We start from the raw sequence: 20016 nt of genomic DNA, 5'->3' as shown, positions 1-20016 counted from the left end.
CTAAGGACAATTATGACATGGCGAGCGAGTATTTTGTACTTCAATTTTATGGCTTCATGTCACTCACAAGTTAGTTTGATGTTACGTACATTATTAACATTACAGAATCCACATATTCCTGCCAGTTTTAATACATATTTTGTAATCAACAAGTGTGTAACACCGGTCAAAGTTTGACACTTCTCTGGCCATTATCTCCGTAACCGTTCAACATTGGACATAGGTGTTTTGGGTTATATCAGCATACTTTAACATAAGGAACACCCTCCCGAAGTTTGGTCCATTCCTCCTGGGACACCCTGTATATCTGCCCATACTGGCCAGAGTGAGCAAGGGGCACCTGTAATCCCCAATGAGAGGATGACATTGACAGAGTGGCCTCACAGCTTATCAGGAGGTATGAATCTGATGCCTCTCACACTTATTTTTACCTCTGTTTGAGCCGAAGAGGGCAGGGAAAAGACACGCAGCAAAACCTCCAATAAATCTAATATATATGACAAACCTATAACCTTAGATTATCAACTGCCCCAATACCAGCATTCTTAATCGCATTATCAAAATAAATATAAAACTAGATCCACAAATTTAACAACATTCATTTTACTGATACATTTATATATTTGAATAAAATGTAAAATTACCATCCAAGTACATCTGATTTATTTCTCTCTTCACTGACCAAACAGTAGTATATCCCTAACTGATTTCAATCATAATATGACAAGTATCTTACCTCCTAGGAAGCAATACGAGGATTCTGCATTAACATAATGACATCAAAACTATAAAAAGCAAGCATGTGTCTATAATACATGATAGAGCACCAACATGAAGAGACTGTATCCAACAGTTACTTATATGATTGAATTTCTAACTATTTGTACATTTTATCCTATACTTATAAATTATACATGGTTGGTATGGTGATTTAACATTTTATTTTAACTCCATGAGGCAGGGTCCATCCTGAGTGACTTATATTAGTTCAGCTGGTAAAGAAATGTCCCACCTTTCATGGAACCTGAAAGTTCACAGTGCATACTAATGAACCCAACTCAGCCAGGTGAACTCAGTCCATGTTCAATTAACAATACCTTTCTGTCTATACATATGTCTCCTAAGTATTCTCTTCCCTTCAGATTTTCTAACTAAAACTATGTATGTACTTTTTTCTTCATCTTTCCCATGCATGTTACATTGCCCCTACCATATCACCCTTTTGACCTGACCACACTGGTAATTAGTATAAGCTTCTCAGTACCGGTCTATGGAGTCACACAATGTTAAGTGATGAGTGCTTATTATGAAATTCCTCATTACATAATTTTCTTCTTTCCCTTATTTTCTTCATCTCCCTTTAGTTATATATTCTCCTCAGCACATTATACTGTCTCACAGTGCAGCTACCATCCTCACTTGCTGTGCCATACAAACATATATTTGTGTATTCACTTCATATTTTTATCATTTGCAATGTGCTTATAGTGAATATCATGGCCTATAGACCCACAGCTAAGCAGTGACTCTGTAGACAGCAGCCATTACTAGGTAACGCCCACAACAATAGACGAAGTTTTCTTTGTGATCTGCGCCAAAATCATTGCTCTGCAACAGCATGGTAAACATGCCTCTATAACTATAGATGGGCTGTGTTTTCTGCATGGTCTGTGAAGCAGTTACCTTGAAGGCAACTGGTGCTACAATTTAGTTGAGAGTTCAGTTGTGGAGTCCTCGTTTACATTCCCTACAGAGCGAACGATACTTTCTAAGATGAGGCACCAACTAAATAATTAACATTAATATTACTACATCTACATCAGGAGCCTCCAATAACAGTTTTTATACACAAAAAATATAGAATACTCTAATTTGTCCATGGGAGTGGAACAAAAATCACAAAATCCAACGACTGACTCGATGATGTAAGAATTTTATTCTTGTTTTATACTATAACTTTTGTTTTATATAATCTAATTTATTGTATTTTACATCAAATATTTTAATATAATTAATACTATTGTATCCAATTTTATTAATACTGCAGTTCAGTGATGTATATATGTTAGCCATGTATTTGCCTGATGATGGCTATTAATAGGCGAAACATATAGCAGAGCCAAAACCAGGCACTGACCTTGATATAGTTGTGTTGTGACAGTCTTAATAAAGAAGTTGCACGGTTGTGGAGTGTTAATCAGTAGGCAATGGTGTGACCATGGAAGCTGAAGAATCTCCATTGTTAAGATTTGTTAGAAAGAAATGTCTAGTCAAAATATTGCAAAAGAATAGCCACTGTTGGGAGCTGTTACCATGTAACAACTACTGAAAGCACACTGATAAAACTTAGTGTGGAGTAATTTAGAGTGTGGGAATCAGCAAGAGTGTTATGTTGTTACAACCTGTAAGTGGTCAATAAATCTATTCACCAATCCAAACCCTGTTTACAGTCACTCTAAATCATAACAATATTACATCACAATGGAAATGGAGTGAGATTTCTGTGGTGGATACCTTCACTCCCCATCCTGAGTGAGACCAAGTATCACAGTAATACCATTCAACAGGTAAATTATAGATGCATATGTTTCAGTTTAGGTTTCTTAGATTTATAGGTATATAGAAAAGGTGGGTGTGTACATGCGTGCGTATGTAGCAGACCTTCAATATAACATGGGTTTTGGAGGGGAAATTTTGGTACCTATGTTATATGTGAAATTGACATTTATGCAATTTTGCAATCCCTGATATTACGTATATTTATCCATAAAATTTAAGGTTTCACCAACGATACTGGCACAGACCACTACATTACTTATATTTATGCCTCCTCATAAACATAATTGATGTACTGTTGCTTGTAAGAATTGATGATTGTGTTTTCTCAGAACATACTGCTTAATATTAATCAGATGCAACATATGAAGATGTTCACTATCAATCTCTTATCTTATTCATGTCATCACTTCATTAATATTATCTAGCACTCTGTGCAATTTTGGTACCACTGCTTCACAGGAACCACCACTATTGTTTTCTGTGTCACTGGCTCAAAGAGTATAGTTGTCTTCTTCCCATTTTTCACAATATCTGTGATATCCTATTCATTAAGTGGCCTCCGTAGTCTAGGGGTAATGTTCCCACCTCATGACTCAAGGTACGCGGGTTCAAACCCGGCGGAGGTCAGGGAATTTTCAGGGGCAGAAAAATTCAGGGAACAAGTCCTCCGGGAGGGACTTTAAGCCGGGGGTCCCATTTCGTAGATTTACGGCACGTAAAAGATCCTCATGTCTCTAGGAGACCTCTGAGTAAAATTAGGCAAAATGTTTCCTGCCCAAGTAGTTTCCAATGCCTCCAGTAGATGGGGAGGTTATCAGGTACCAATGCCAGTAGAGGGCCGACCTCGCTGGCAGAAAGGGGAGAATTATCAGGTGCCATGCCAGTAGAGGGCCGACCTCGCTGGCAGAAAGGGGAGATAGCGGGCACCAGTATCGGTAGGGTATGGAGACAGTAGAAATTAAAGGGGGATGTACAATAGACTATTAGTCGCGGTGCATGGGGAAACCCACCCCCTCTATACTGAATAACTGAATAACTATTCATTAAGATGCTGTGCAACCAGTCTCCTCATCTACTTAAATCCAAGCTGCTGGCAGGTCATCTGCTTCTAAACTGAGTAACTGTTCATCAGTGTGCTCATTTTACATAGAATTTCAGGAAAAACTTTGGCTGCTGTATTGTCACAAGATGCAGATTGACCTCCAATGTGAAACTGGCATGTCCCATACCAAAGCTTCCATCTCCAAAGTCATATATGGTCTCATCTCCACCAAGTAATTTGTTAAATTGAATGATCTACTAAAGCTTTCAAGACTACCCCACTTACAGGAACCACTTGTCTACATTCAATTTTCATGAAGTTTTGTCTTCTTCCTTTGCACACCTGTCATCTTCTACAGAATCTAGAAATGGATGTTTTGTTTTTTTTTCACTTAACTATGTACTGTTCCTTCTGGAATTCCACACTTGCAGAATAAACCAACTTTTGATTCACCATTCTTTTAACTCTTCTAATAATTTTCAATTTTTCAACTTATTCTTTTTTCTGTTGGTCATCATTGTAGTTTGTTTTCTTTCTTGATTTATTTAATGACAATTTTCACGGTACTACTAGTCACTTCTTAATAAGCAATTACCACACTTATGCTGTTTTTGGAACATCCCTCTCCAACAGCCCTGCTGGATTTCCAACCATCAGGAATTGAGAAGGCAAAATGATTAGCATTAGAACAATGCAACTCTTCCTGTCACAATCAGAAGTAGTGTTCATTACATTTTAAAATTGTTAACCCCAAGTTTAGAGAAATCAGAAACATATATACTCATAGCAGATTACTGACTTTACCATCTGTACCTGCACCCTACACCAAGGAATGATGCAATACAATATTATAATGTACACAAATATTTCACAGAAATTTGTATGACATAAACTGTACTGGGGGACATGATTACTGGTGCGGTATATGTGAATCCACATTATATTGAGCAGCCTCTGTGTGTGCGTGCATACACACACCCATACAAGAGAGAGAGAGATTCTGAAGAGAATAGTAGCAAGCAATCCCCAAATTTAATTTTTTCTTAAATTCATCACTGACGTACTTCTGATTTATTAAATGCGAAACAACATGTTTGATATATTCCACTTCAGGCCTGCAGTGGATCCAGTATTCAGACATTTGAAGGTGAATGCTTCAGATGTAAAATATTTTGCTAAGAAGAGATCAGAGTTGAGAGAAATACAGAATGTCTTGAAAATGCAATATGCTGCATTAAGTTCACTCACATTATCAGAACTAGGAGAAATAAATGGCGCACAATCAGAGTAGCACCATGTTTATCCCAGTACTTATACAAAAAAGCAAAGAAAATTAATGAATTTACTACCGTCAGGAAAAATCCTTACACTGATAATTCTTCTTTCATGACTGTACCTCCTAGCGCCATAATTGTAGAATTAACTTCTGAACTGCTAATACAACCTCAAGTTACAGGCAAACCTCTATGTGAGGACTGAGGTTGTGATGATGAATTGGTCAAATTAGAGTATTAGACACTTCAGATAGTGACAGGCGAGTGTTGCAGCACTCACAGAATGATGACTGGCACACAAGAATTTTAAGTATTTAGAGAAAATATATCTCAATGTCACTTCATGCACCACAAACCAAAGCTAATGCCAGCAGCCTGGGTCATACCTGCTTGAATGCAATGTTAATGTCCTTGCTCAGTTCCATGTCCTTGAACATCCCCTCCAGTTTGGAAGTGAAGCCCCCACCACACTCTTGCTTCAGCTTTGACAGCATGCTCTTCTCTGCATCCACGCTTGCCGATTTTCCAACAAGTAGTCGTTTTGCAAGATCCTATGATTTCACAGTTCCAAAACATTAGCATAAAACAACTATGCATTCTTGGTACATATATAGTGCATGAATCGAATTCACAATGGAGAGACAGGGTGTCTAAATTGACAAAACTTGATATTGGCAATTTATGCTAACAGTTTATTTGGAAAATTTAATTCTTTGTATGAGCAGTTAAATAGAAACCCACCACATCACATGAAGCTCCAACTGAACTTCACTGATCTTCTCAAAAACAGCTCATCATGCAAGAAAGTCTGTGCATGATACAAAATAAAGGGTTCATTAAGATGTGCAAATTTCTGCTTGAGATAATCTTCTCGCAGTGAATATTTAAGAAGAAAAGTAAAAATACTATACTTTCTATTTCCTTTTCATTACTTATATAACACACTACACATACACACACATATATATACTAAAAAACAATATTCCAATCTTTTAGTCATCATAATTCATCATCATTTACAAAACAGCACTTTTGAAGCCATAGCCTTTCTTAGAAGATTCTGCCAGGTTTGATTCCATTTTTACTTCTTTGGATTTCCCAACAATACTTTCTTTTACAGAGCGAGGTCATCAGCCTTGTGTCCAACCCCCAACCTGGAAGACCAGGTCCCTGTACTTATGACTCTCAGTGACAGGATGGCCCAATTATACCCTCAGGCAACAAATTCCCTTTTTGTCACCTTCTACAACTTGCAGGACTACAGTGGAGGCATTCTATCCTGCCTCAACACAGGAAAATCACCATATTTACAACTGGTCAATTTCTGGGAAGTACTGCTTTCTGAATCATTGCAGCGTTCAGCTTAGTGTTAATAAATTTGTATCTGAAACCTACCTGCAACTTCTAGTTGCACCATTCTTTAAGCAGTGAATATTTAAGGAATTAGAAGGAAATATTTTCCAAGTCCATGTAGTGTTAATAGTGTATCTGTCACCTAACAGAGGAGACTACTGGCATCATTCCTTTCCTTTCTGCTGCTGGAGCAAATACATACTTACACTGTGGAAACATGATCTATGTTACAGACTCTTAAATAAGGCACTGGAGGAAAATAAATACCAGCTGATGTACAATGTAGGCATGGTGACAGAATATAGCAATAAGAAAGGAAACAAAGAAGCTTACTGAAGTATAGGAGTTGACCTTGTTTCAGAAAACTATCTTCTGCATTACTTACATCAGTAGGCTACAGCAAACCACTACAACATAGCGACGTCAACACAAGGAGCAGCTTATACACATCATAAGAAAATCTGATATACATCACTCCAAATAAACAACCTGCTGGGTGACATACAGAATAATGAGCATAAGCTCCACAAGACATAGTAAGGGCAAGACCACACGACCTAACTTATGTGAGAAAATCCTGATATCCAGGTACCCCACACTAAGGTCACTTCTACCACCAGAAAATCACATCAACATGAAGCAGTCACAAAGTTCTAAAGAGATTTTTATCACAAAATATTTTCATTTCCATTTTTGTAGAATTTTAACTTTTTTGTTTTAATCTTTAGTCTTTAATTTCTTAAATTTAAATGTTATTATCTAAGTAATTTAAAATTTTAAGTGAAAGATTCAATTTATGCATTACAAACACTCAAGAGCATAATAAGGATCCTTATTACAGAATTTGATGCAAATAGATGCAATTAAACTGACTCTGGTATCATTGTACACCTGATGATGACCCAGTATAAGAGTCGAAACATGTAGCATCAATAAAAACAAATGTTGATACAATAGTGTCCACTTGGTTTTAAATACAGAATATTGTTGTGTACACTGCATACTTTTATATACATTTTATGTACCTTGTTCATCATTAAATAACCCACAAACCATTCCAAAATCAAGTCCATGTCAAATTCCCAAAACTCCACAATTTTCCACCGCAAAAATGAACACAAAGCCTCAGACCTGGATAGATTCCTTGGATAAATGAGCTAAGATAATGAAAATGGAAATGAGATTTTTGACTTGGAATGTTCAAAGTTTGTATAGGGCAGGTTCGCTCAGGGCAGTGGCAGAAGAAATCCTAAAATATAAGTTAGATTTAGCGGGAGTACAGGAGGCCAGATGGGATGGAGGTGGCATCACACCAGCAGGAGGCTATACATTTTTCTATGGAAAGGGGAATGAAAATCATAAATTACGTACAGGTTTTTCATACATAAGAGAATCGTATCAGCAGTTAAGAGGGTAGAGTTTGTTACTGATAGGATATCATATATAATACTAAAAGGTCGCTGGTGTGATATCATTGTTATGAATGTTCATGCCCCAACAGAAGATAAAATTGATGACATAAAGGACAGATTCTATGTAGAACTGGAACATGTATTTGATAAATGAGAGATCAATCTGTGTCAGTTTCTTCACATAAATATGAGGAATTCATATTTATACATAAGAAGAACTGGAGGTTATTACTTTCTCTATGCCTTTAAATCACGAATACATAAAAAAATCAGAAGTAATCAGATTCAATGTGTTATAGGGTTCTGTTAAAATCTTAAGACTTCTTTTCTGTGCACCTGAAATAAGTTCAATAAATAAATACTTTTATATTTTCAATGGTAAAAGTTCCTCATATATTTTGGCATGTTAACACCATGCTGTTACTTAACTGAATGCACACACAATAACTTTCTGCTCAAAAACCAGTCATATTTTCAAGTATTCTGCCATGACTGTACCTTCTTGTAGAATGCCTCAAATACATCCTTGCCATGGATGAAACGAAACAGAACCATGATTTTGTCTAGAAGTCGTTCCAGCTCCTCCTCTGTTGACTCTTTGTTTCCTGCCCTTAGTTTTGAGTCTACAAATTTTGCTGCACATGCAAAGAACACAGTAAACAAATCAAACACAGTAAAATTATGAGACTCTGAAAAATGCTAATCTAATACAATCCAGTACTGAAAACAAAAGCTGTATAACAATATGCTCTATGCTATACAGAAGAGTGTTTGTATTAGTATCAGCCAATGTCAGTATGAACTTCACACTGTCCCGCTGAACGCAGCTTTGCAAGAAAAAGGAGAAGTTCAAATTACACTTCACATTACCCTACAATCCTGCATGTACTGAAACTGAACTTACCCCATGGGGCAGTCTTTCTTGAGAAGCTAATAGTCATTCAGCTGATCAACAAATTCCCTGAATTTAAGGAACCAAAAGGTTCACTACCATGTTCACAAGAGTTCACTCCAGTGCTTCAGTCATTTCAAATAATCTGGCCATGTCAAATGAGGACTATGTATCACATTTACTCGCATAAATTTACATAACCCTATTTTAGACAACATATTTTTGGAAAAAGGGAAAGTGAACACCAATCTTCCACCTACAACTTTTAGTTACAATATTGTGGTTAAATAGATAGAAGTAAATAAGTAATGTTATTTGTGAGTGTATGCTACCAGCTCCCTGGCTTATGTATATCAGTTTGAACACACCAAATGTCTAGACTTCTGAAGTAATTCATGCACGCAGTAGCATGCTTGGTTGAGGCACTATGCTAGAAGCCAGAAAGTCACAGGTTCGAGTCCCGATGAGGTGAATTTTTTCAATTAACCAATCCTTCCAGCCGCATTATGGCACTGGGGTCACCTCAGCCTCTAACAGAAATGAGTACCAGGAATCTTGCTGGGGGGTAAAGGACAGATGGCACATAAGGGTGACAACTTTACTGCCATCTGTGAGCCAATTGTCTAGATAATGTGGGACCCTCAATGTTTAACAACCCTTTGGGCCTCTATGGCCTGTTACAGGGATAGCTTTACCTTTACTTATGCTATCAAATAATACAAGCAACATATCATACTCAACTCTGTAAGAAGCATTTGAATGCGAACAGTATCACTGTAACTTTCCAGCAATGCTGCTTCAAGCTTTACTGAAATGCTGGAAAACCCTTAACATTAAGCTCCAACTGAAAAAACCTAAGGACTACAATTACAAAGATTACACTCTTCTGGGATATGCTGCTGCCTAGCGTTGCAGACAGGTACCAATGATTTGGAGGAACACGCTGCCTTCATCTTTACTTGAAGACAGAGGAAGCAGGTTCATACAGAATATTGGCATGTCTACCAAACTACAAAGTATCATATCAGAGAACACTGTAATCCTCATATTCACTACTGCAAGAATGTAAAATTTAACATTACATTATGAGTCCTGTTGGAGCAAACATTAATTTGTCCCTAAAATTTAGACCGTACTTGTCACTAGGGAAGAAATAACATTGTTGGAAATAACCATGTAACACCAAACTGCTCTGGTGAAAGGCTAATGATAAGACAAATATAACAAAAATTACTTGTCATGGAAGCCTAGTACCCACTGAAATACTTACCAATGAGCTCTGCAGGTTTGTTGGCACGCTGATTCACAAAATGCTCAAAAGCTTCTTTAAGACTATTTGCAAATTTGTCATTCCTTTGGAAACAGTGACTCACTATGTTGTCCATCTTGTCCTTAAAATCCAGCAGCTCTTGAACCATTGTTTTGTCCTTCTCTGGGTCAATAACAATTGTACGACCCTTTTTCTGCTCAAAGAAATAACATACAAGTCACAATGGCTTCAGAAATAAACATTAATAATACAGATGTTACAAACTATAAACAATGAAATTGTTGTTGTGAGGGCAAAACATAAACTGCAAATAAATAGACCATGGAAGGTACCATCTTACTTCAAGTATAAAACACCCTTGAATTTGAGATACATCCAGGTTCGAATGTGGGTTTTAGGAAAAAAATCAGAAGGGTGCACATGCCTCGAATTTAAGATACACATCAATTTTTCAATGGGAAGAACTGTGTAAAATGTGCATCTAATATTCACAGTAATATGGTATTACATACTGAAGAGCTCTGAGGCACAACTCTCATTATATGGACATGGTGATCAATATCATGAAGGTAAAGACAGTCTCTAAGACAAATTCAGTCTCCTATCCAACAAGTAACATGGCTTTTTTATTTACCAATGGTAAAGCTGACCATACACCTGCCCATGCTGGGGTCATGGAGCTTTATCACTACATTCCCTACACTACTTCAGGGTGTGGTGGGGTAATTCTACATTTTCACCGTTTCATACATTGATAGCTGATGCAGTACAGTTAAATAATCTCAGTGACAGAAATAACCTAAGATCTGAGGCTTAGTTAGTTAGTTATTGGGTGGGTTTCCCCATGCACTTAGACCTGTCTTGGTCCATTGTGCTTCCCTCTATGATATTCTACCAGTCTCTATATCCTACCGGTACTGGTGCTTACCATCAGTTCCGCCCAGCCAGCGACATCGGTCTCTACTAGCTTGAGTGGTATCTATGATGCTTTCCCCATCTACCAGAGGTATTAGAGCCTATTGTTTGGCGGGAAACGTCCGTAATTTTGCTCAGTGGCCTCCTTTGGAGACATGAGGTTCTTTTACGTGCCGTAAAGCTATGACACGGGACCCACGGCTTAAAGTCCCTCCCGGAGGACTTGTTCCCTGAATTTTTCCACCCTTAAAAATTCAACGACCTCCGCCGGGTATTTGAACCCGCGTACTACGAGTCATGAGGTGGGAACGTTACCTCTAAACTACGGAGGCCACTAAGATGCGAGGCCTACTTACTTACTTATGGAGCTGAGCCCTTCTTGAGAAGCCAAATCTGCAGCTACTCAAGAATTTCCCAAAGGTTCATTATCGTGTTCACAAGAGCTCTCCACCGGTCCCTATCCTGAGCCAGATCTATCCAATCCATATCTTTCCATCCTATCTCTCTAAGATCCATTCTAATATTGTCCATCCACCTATGCCTTGGTCTTCCCAGTGGCCTCTTTCCTTCTGGCTTTCCCACCAATGTCTTACACATATTCGTCTCCCCCATTCGTGCTACATGCCCTGCCCATCTCATCCTCCTTGACTTGATCATTCTAATTATACTTGGAGAAGAGTACAAGTTATGAAGCTCCCCATTACACAGTTTTCTCCAACCTCCTGTCACTTCATCCCTCTTCGGTCCAAATATTATCCTCAACACCCTCAGTCTATGTAAGATGTGAGGCTATGCTTCCAAATTACTCACTTTGATATATGTGTTAAAATTGAGGCATAGCTCCACAAGACCATTCTTGACCCGCATGAACAGACTGTAGAGCAGTGTAAGGTTGTGCACCCTGTTCTCCTCCAGCAAGCTGTCCAGACCCTTCTGGAGGATGGACGTCAAATGTTCTGACAGCAGCTGCTTTTCCACAGTGTGGATGAGTGGCCATCTGGATGAAACAGATACAAAAACACAACAAGCTCATAAAGTTAAAGGACTCAGAACAACTTATGAATATTCACGAAAAGCACAACATTGAATTCATACTTTGTAGCAGGGTCAAGGTAGTGCAAAAGTCTTTCATTTTCCTCATTGAGGCGTTTGTCGACATGGGCCAAATATTCAGGCACATCATGCTCTTGCATGAGACGCTGTCCTTCAGCTGCATATAACCGCTCAGTTGCTACAAGAAACTTGCTTTCAAATGCCTCCTGATAGATCTGCAAGTCTGACAACATTCGCAGGAGAGACTTCAATAGAGTCCTATCGACAGCATCACCTTGTCTCTCCTTCTCAATCAGCATGAGAAGGCCCTCCACAGTCCTTGTCTGTACCAGAGTGTTCATTACAATATGGTGCCGGAACAAATCCAATCCCATATCCCTGTAAAGACACATTTGCTTAAAACCTGTGGCCTGTGAACCAACAATTTTCAGAATATAAAAAACAATATATTTACATTCAAATTAATTTCCTACCTTACCTTCACATCCAACAGGTCATGAAATGCATGAACTGAATGACTGATCCAACCAGCCACCCATCTAAAGTTATTTTTCATTACCTAATGCATAGACAAGTCTGTGTTGGAATGTCATTAACATTAATTACTTTCAATACATATCCCAAACTGTTAACAGTACTCTTATCGCTGCAAGTTAACACAATGGGAAAAACTAACTGCAACCTCAAACATATAAATAACAACAATATAACTGCACTAAGCTTCAGGCAGCAGTAGAGTTATGAATAAGAATATGAGAGTGGAAACAATTCTGGACAAAGAAGTCTCTGTAGCAGCCCGAAACCACTTCACTCATAAGAAATGGAGTAAAAGTATTAATTAGGAAACAAATTTTTTCTGATGTTCAAATTCCCAAATAAATTTGCCTTCCTGTGTCCAATTAATGCACTTCAACTAAACCTTATCAAGAAATTAGACGATAAACTACTCACCAAATAGAATGAATGGTTGGGTTTTGGAGCACATATGTGCGATCTAGGTACAGAAAGATACCCCGGATCATGATCATCTGCTGACAATGTGACTGCCAACATTCATTCATTCGTTTAAGGAAAATTTGGCGATCCATTGACTCAGCCATGAACTGCTCAATATTTGCCTTCACATGCTTTTCTGTTAAACCTGTATATATATAAAGCCAAATTAACAAATCAATTCCCATCAAAAGCTCTTCTCTTTCTTGATGTAGTTACAAATTGGGTAACATCCTTGTACAACTTCCAAAAACACTTCATATGCAAAAAACTGCAACTGATATTTTATTGAATTCATCTGAATTTTCTATTACTTTGTGGGAACATCCCACATTATCACGCATTTCTGCAACGCTCGCTCTTCACATCACTTTTCACCATCACGCGCGCTAACCAATCAGATTGCTTCAAACGATCGCATTTATACTACGCTCGGCGATAGCCCGCGTCTACACCATTACGCGCGCTAGCCAATCAATTCTTGCTCCTCACTTTCGAGTTTGGCTCCGCCCCACCGACCAGCGTATAAAAAGGAGCGACCCCAGAGTCGAGTTATGCAGTTTCATCCAGTTTAATTCAGTTCATCAGACAGCAAGCAACTTCAGCCAGCAGGCTTCGTCGCCAGCGCTCGGTCTTCGGATACATCGGCAGGCTGCGCCGGGCACGACTGCCTCGGCCCTCCAGCGCTCTCACACCCGACTCACTGGGGCACAGCGCCTGGACTCGCCGGTGGTCGTGTTACGGTCCGACCCACTGGGCTTCTGGCGTAGCCACTGCCTCATGGCTCCTGCGACCGCGCTCGACTAGCCTTTCACCACCACCAGCAGCAACCGCCGCACTGCGATCGAGCAACCTCCATCACTTGCCGCACGGCAACCAAGCAACCAGCTGCCACGGTCGCACTGCGGCCACTCCACTCACCGCAACTAGCCTTTCTCCTTACCGGCACGCGCCGCGCTACCTCACCGGTCAAGCAGCAACAACAACCACGGTCCTTTTCAGGGCCAACAAATTGTTCCGAAGAAGTGGGTTGTCATAGGAGTAATGACAAGACTACACACACGTTAAGAGAGCCCCACAACTTAATTGTGCAAGGTTCATACAACTCTTTTTCGTGCTGTTGTATAGTTTCCTCATATCTATCACCAGTAAGTAACAACACAAAAATTTGGACATGTACAATATGAATATATAATATTCATGCTTGTCAAGTATGACCTTGGCACTCACTGTCTCTGACTACCAAGAAATATTCGATAATAAATAGAACACTAAAAATAAAATTAAACTAAGAAACAAGCCTTAACATTTCAACAGCAGTTCCTACATATTTATTTTGTAATTAAACTTGGACTTAGAAGAACAAAAACATTGGCCAAAGTCTAGCAATGGAGATTAAATTCTTTAAGTGTCAAATGATGTATTAAATTACAGATTACTGAATGTAAAGATACAAAAAGTATAGATTCAATAAATAATAAAATAGAAGAATAAAGATATACCAATTCAATAAATAATAAAACAAACTACTATATATGAAAATAGTTAAATAGTCTTTGCACAGAGGAAAATCAGACTCCTACAGCCTGCCTTTAACTATAAGACAAAGGGACATTGTAGACCATTTAAATGTTAGCTATGAACTCAGAAAAGATTGAGTCAGAGCCAAGAAGAGCAGCAGTGAAAGATGAGGACAAAATTATATAAACAAACTATGAAAACTGCTGTATAAAAATCTTCCTTTAAAGCTCACAGCTATTCAGCTGAATAAGAAACTTCCTGTCATTATAGAATTCAAAAGTTCTTTAATATGTTCATAAAAGCTTGCTAGTAAAATGTATCCTGAATCAGCTCATTTTAGTCCACATTTAACAACCTATTTGTGAACACTGGGCTGCTGTACTATCACGAGACAACTGAAACTCTTCATTGAAGGGCCTTCAGAGAAACTGTCCAGGTACCTACTGGCTGGCCTTGGACAAGAAACAATGAAAGCAGTGACTGTGATACAGCCTCGCCATTGTTCGTTCAGGCTGCACCTAAATATTATGGACCTGCCAGAAATCACAACGTGCAGGAAACACGAGAGGGAGAACAAATCCTCCTTATTATATATTCTGTCAATGTCCAGCTTTAGCTAACCATAGGTGGTAAGAAGAGGGCCTCAGTCAGAATATTGATGACTCTAGCATTATGGTAAGTGCTATGTGTAGAAAGCTGTAACAAGATCTGAGGGAACAATGGACCCAGTAGTATCTCGGTACTTTGGACAAGTGGGAAGTTATCACTCTTAAATCAACACAAAATAATAAGATCCATTTTAACATTAGTCTATCTCTGAGAAGGTCTAACAAATACTCTCTTCTCAATTCTACCTGTATTTCTTGTTCTCAATGCATGCTACAAGGTCTGCTCTTTTCTTCTTCAGGTAACCACTACATAAAAAGTTCAAATAAAGCCTTCATTAGAAATTTTCTCCATTCTTTTGCTATTTCATCTCTCTTCAGTTCAAATATTGTCATCAATCTGGGAATGAAAGACCAGCTTTAAAAAACCACTCTACACTAAGCAGCACTCCAAAGAATACTTACCAGTAAGATTTATATACAACGTTGAAGCCATTTTATGGTTACACATGTTCTCGACTGCTTGATAAAGCTCTTCAAGGCTATAACGGATAGACTTCGATGTCTGGATTGCTACTACTGCTTCCTTCAGCTTGTCCCAGGTTTGTTCTTGGTAATTGTCAGGCAGTTTGGGTTTCTCTGTAGACATATAACATACTCTTATAAGAATAAGATGATGCACTGAATTTCCAACTGTTGCAAATAAACATTCCTTTCAATGCCGTTTCATTCTTACTTAGTAACTGCTCAATTGTATCATGGAGACCAGCTACACTGACATGTTCCCATGCTTTCCCCCAGTCAGGCAAGGCAACTGCCAAGTTAGTACCTTCCATGTTACAATGTTCATCATTGTATGGGGTAACATTCTCACTATAGATCCCACACCTTCAGCAATAAAACCACTATTTGTGCACCGATGGTGATTAAATGTTGTGAGTACGTACTTTAGTCCCTTCGTAATTGCATTCCATCATATAAGGTGCTGAGAGTGGTTGCCCCCAGTGCTCATGCACAACCAGGTGCAATACTCCAAGCTGGCAAATATGCACTGTAACAGCTCTGCAGGAATGGCTGCAATTTCCTGGCAATGTATTTTTTTTTACCAACAGTGCTGGTGCAAAGGGTTGCTCATGTAAACGTTTTCCTTTAGCAGGGCCCCACAGAAAATAAAACTGGCGGGCTTATATCTGTAGACCTTTTAGGCTGTATGTCTTTTGAACTAATCCAGTCTCCAGAAATGGTTTAAACTTCCCTCATGCTTGCATCTGATGTAAAACATGATGCCCCATTTATCTTAAAATAGTCAGGAGCTATATATCCATCAGCCAGCTTGTTTACAACACAATGAAAATTGTAGTGTATAGCAGTCAGGTCTTTTGTGAAAGCCTATGCCATGACTCTTGAGACTGAAGCTAGCAGCTATTCCTTTACACCCTGCACCGTCTTATCAGACAGACTACAGCTCCTTGCATGCCAAACCATTAGGCTTGCTGTCATTTTCATCAGTATCTGAACACAGTATTTAAATTGCATTGACCTACCTCCATATTTGTTCCACAGTGCCCTCTGGGATGCTACAAAAGACCCCACTTACCATCTGTGTACAAACAAGGCACATATACTCCTCAACTGTGTACAGCTTCCCATCACAAACACGAAACAAACTGGCTATTGTATTGCTTCTGATAAAACACTCCAGGTACGGGTGGAACAGACGACTACAGTCTGAGCACTGACAGGACACAGTTTCACAAATGAGACAAGTACCTACATTTGATCATCATCAATGCATAAATGGTCTTACTGCAGAAAGTCTGGAGCCTCTAATGACAGGATCACTCAGTATTATACCTCAATTAATACTACATAACCATATATAATATAGCTGTCCCTAAGCTTATATAAGCACTAAGACATGAAGACATATGCTGGAGTGGAGGTAAAGCTCCACACTTTCATAACCTCAACACTAGACAAAGGTGTGTGGTCAGCTTCATGCACCTGCTGCTTTACCCCTGGAGAGAGAGCCACCAGTACCTTCAGAGAAGGAGCCTGGATGAGATTCGGAGCACGTCTGGATACTGAGATGACAAGAATCTCTCTACTCTGCCACGTATTGAATCCCATTTCCCAGCTTGCCCAGTCTGTAGTGCTGTCATCATACTAACTTCGCTAGCCCATCTCCAAGTTGGTAAGTGGTATTAAAGGAAAAAGAAACTAAGCAAAACAAATAAAATCTATTGCTGACATTTTATCTTCTCAGACAAGAGTCCGTTTGACATTCTCATTTATCTTCGCCCTTACAAGAATTCTTTGAGTTCCAACTTCAAGAAAGACAGGTACAGTCATGTTATTTTATGACTGTATCAAGGAGCATGGGAATGATAAGTGTGAACAACAAATCAAGTGATTTGGGAGTACATATTTGTGGACAGTTTTAAACCAGTTATCAGGGTATTTGCCTGGCAGGCTGAGGAAAGCCCCCAAAACATCCATTCCCAGACAAACATCAATACACATTACTGAACAAAGCCAAAATCCACAAACATGTAAACAGTGCCGAAACGTGTTTACAATAATCATCTGACTACTGCACTAAGAAAAACATCCACACATGAATAAAAATGTAAGTAATGGTAATAATTTCACCACACAAACCACTTATGTATATATTATCAATGACTGAAAACTATTTCAATATCCAGAATCACAGCCTTCCTCTGCTCACTATATGACATACTTTGCTTCATTTGTCACACAGCCCATTTTGCAAGTATTTCACACAAAAGTGACAGAAATGCCACATTTTGTGGACAACAGACAATATGTTTCAATGGTTGCAGGTTCAAGGCCCGAGAAGGTCATTGGATTTTTTCAATTGACCTAATCCTTCCAGCCACACTATGGCCCTTGGGTCAACTCAGCCTCTTAACAGAAATGAGTACCAGGAATTAATCAAATAATTTTCCTGGGGAGTATAGCACAGCCAGCGCGTAAGGCTGACAACCTTACCGCCATCCTTGAGCCAATTGTCTCGATAATGTGGGACCCTCGTCTCACAATCCTATGGGCCTTCACGGCCTGGTACAGGGATAGCTTTACTTTTACTTTCCTTTTTACTACTATTTGAGATCTGCGCTCATCCTTTATTATAATTATTATTATTATTATAATAACACAGACAAGACTCCACAACCATCTGCCTGTCTCAAACTTCAATGACACTGGGGCCATAAAAATAATGCATCAAGTCACAACTCTGTCCATCATTTTATTTTACAAAGAAACTCTTATATGGCCAGCAAAATAACAGAAATGTGTACTCCAATCTGGAGGATACAAGGATCCCAAATGCACGAAATATATTTAACAATTATGTCTCTCTCACTGATCAAGTATTTTATTGCACATTAAAACCCACTGCTGATACATTCAAAGTAATGATATTATACTGCTGGCAAAGCTAATCAATAGTGCAGATACTGCACTGTATGGAGCCAATTATGTGACTTGGATCTTATGCCATCTTCAAATTTACTGCACAGTGAATCACTTTGGGACACTTCATAAACGTTTCTTTGGGATTTGTCTGAAGTACAATAATGGTGGACTGATATGAACCAAAAAGAAAATTCACATAAAAATTTTAGTGTAGATATGCCATTCAAAATTCCATGTAAATCCAAAGAATAAAGCTAGAGATGAAAATACATATGGGTGCTACCATATGACTCTTCATTCTATGCACTTCAACAAATCTTGTGGTGTTATATTTTAGCGTCCTGTTGCACTGATTTAAGTCCATGATTTATTTAAACCGTCTTGCAGTGCATACACTCATTTATCTCCTTCTCTTTCTTGCACTACATGTTTCGGCATAACAATGCCATCTTCAGGTGCTTACTTATCCATGCCAAACCAGTTCATTGCATGCCTTGTTCTAATATTAAAATAACCAAAATATGTATCTATCATATACATTGTCAAACGTTGGTTTGGCGTGGATAAGTAAGCACCTGAAGATGGCATTGTTATGCCGAAACATGTAGTGCAAGAAAGAGAAGGAGATAAATGAGTGTATGCACTGCAAGACGGTTTAAATAAATCTTGTGGTACTGGTAGTCTTGTGTCTTCTTCAACCCCCAAAATTTATCATTGAAATTCTGACCTTTTACTGCCATTACCAAACACTTCGACTCTGCCACACACCCTCAAAGGATTTATTACCTACCTTCATATTTTAATTCTGCCTTAGATCCTGGTGATGATAAATAAACATGTAATTAGTTTCCTCAGCATTTACTTCCCAACCAACCTATTTACCTAATCAGTTTTTCTTTGTGGTATTTATGATACTTAAGATTTCACCCAATATTTTCACATAATCAGCCTTTCATTACAATATTGTGCACATATTTACAACAGACTCAATAACCCATGCCCAGATTATACACTTGGTGGATTAACCATGGTACTTCTAGAACTCCTTGGTTATTGGTTATAGCTTCATGTAATGAGTCAAGTGTTGCCCATTACACCTGTTTCTGAAATGTCAGTTATTCTTTACCACAATGATTTACAGCAGAGTGTACATCTTCTCACTAGATTGCAACTTTACATTTTATTAGTTAATTGCTCTTCATGCCAGCCTATTACACCAAACATGGACTGTTCTCTTCTGCTGGAAAAACACTTGTCTCGCTATTTACTGACCAATAGAATGACCAGTAATTAACAACTGAGTCTCAGGGTTGAATGCATTATGGTTATTCCCAGATTTTTGGAGTATCCACTGTTAACTTATCCAAACGTCTTCCCCGTTCCATTACTGCACATAATTGAGAGTTCACTGTATTGCCTAGTCACTATATCTTTTATTGCACTGTGGTTACAGCATTTATCAACAGATAATAAGTATATTAGAAATGTTAAAACATTCTTTTCTTACACAGACACACTGGGTTTTTGGACTTTGTCCATCATCCGGATTCTAAATAACTAAGAAAAAACACGTTTCAGAAACTGGATCTGTTTCCGTCCTCAAGGGAAGACACATACTCTGTTGGGTCTTTGTGTTTTTTTCTTAGTTACTTAGAATCCAGATGATGGACAAAGTCCGAAAAC

The 20016-nt window shown here is 38.5% G+C and overlaps 1 protein-coding gene across 1 annotated transcript in view; it reads right to left on the bottom strand.

Moving 5' to 3' along the window:
- LOC111868514 (cullin-4A) overlaps positions 1-20016 on the bottom strand; it is a 33309-nt gene that overhangs the window by 12010 nt on the left and 1283 nt on the right. The window contains exons 2-8 of the mRNA XM_023859207.2: positions 15355-15528; positions 12722-12911; positions 11813-12148; positions 11528-11714; positions 9803-9995; positions 8139-8275; positions 5262-5426 (exon numbers count right to left, since the gene is read on the bottom strand). Coding sequence (XP_023714975.1) covers positions 5262-5426; positions 8139-8275; positions 9803-9995; positions 11528-11714; positions 11813-12148; positions 12722-12911; positions 15355-15528 — 1382 coding nt within the window. The remainder of the gene's footprint in view (positions 1-5261; positions 5427-8138; positions 8276-9802; positions 9996-11527; positions 11715-11812; positions 12149-12721; positions 12912-15354; positions 15529-20016) is intronic.

The sequence above is a fragment of the Cryptotermes secundus genome, unplaced genomic scaffold, assembly GCF_002891405.2.
Source record: "Cryptotermes secundus unplaced genomic scaffold, Csec_1.0 scaffold206, whole genome shotgun sequence".
Lineage (NCBI taxonomy): Eukaryota > Metazoa > Arthropoda > Insecta > Blattodea > Kalotermitidae > Cryptotermes > Cryptotermes secundus.
This window is presented reverse-complemented; position numbering and strand designations above follow the sequence as displayed.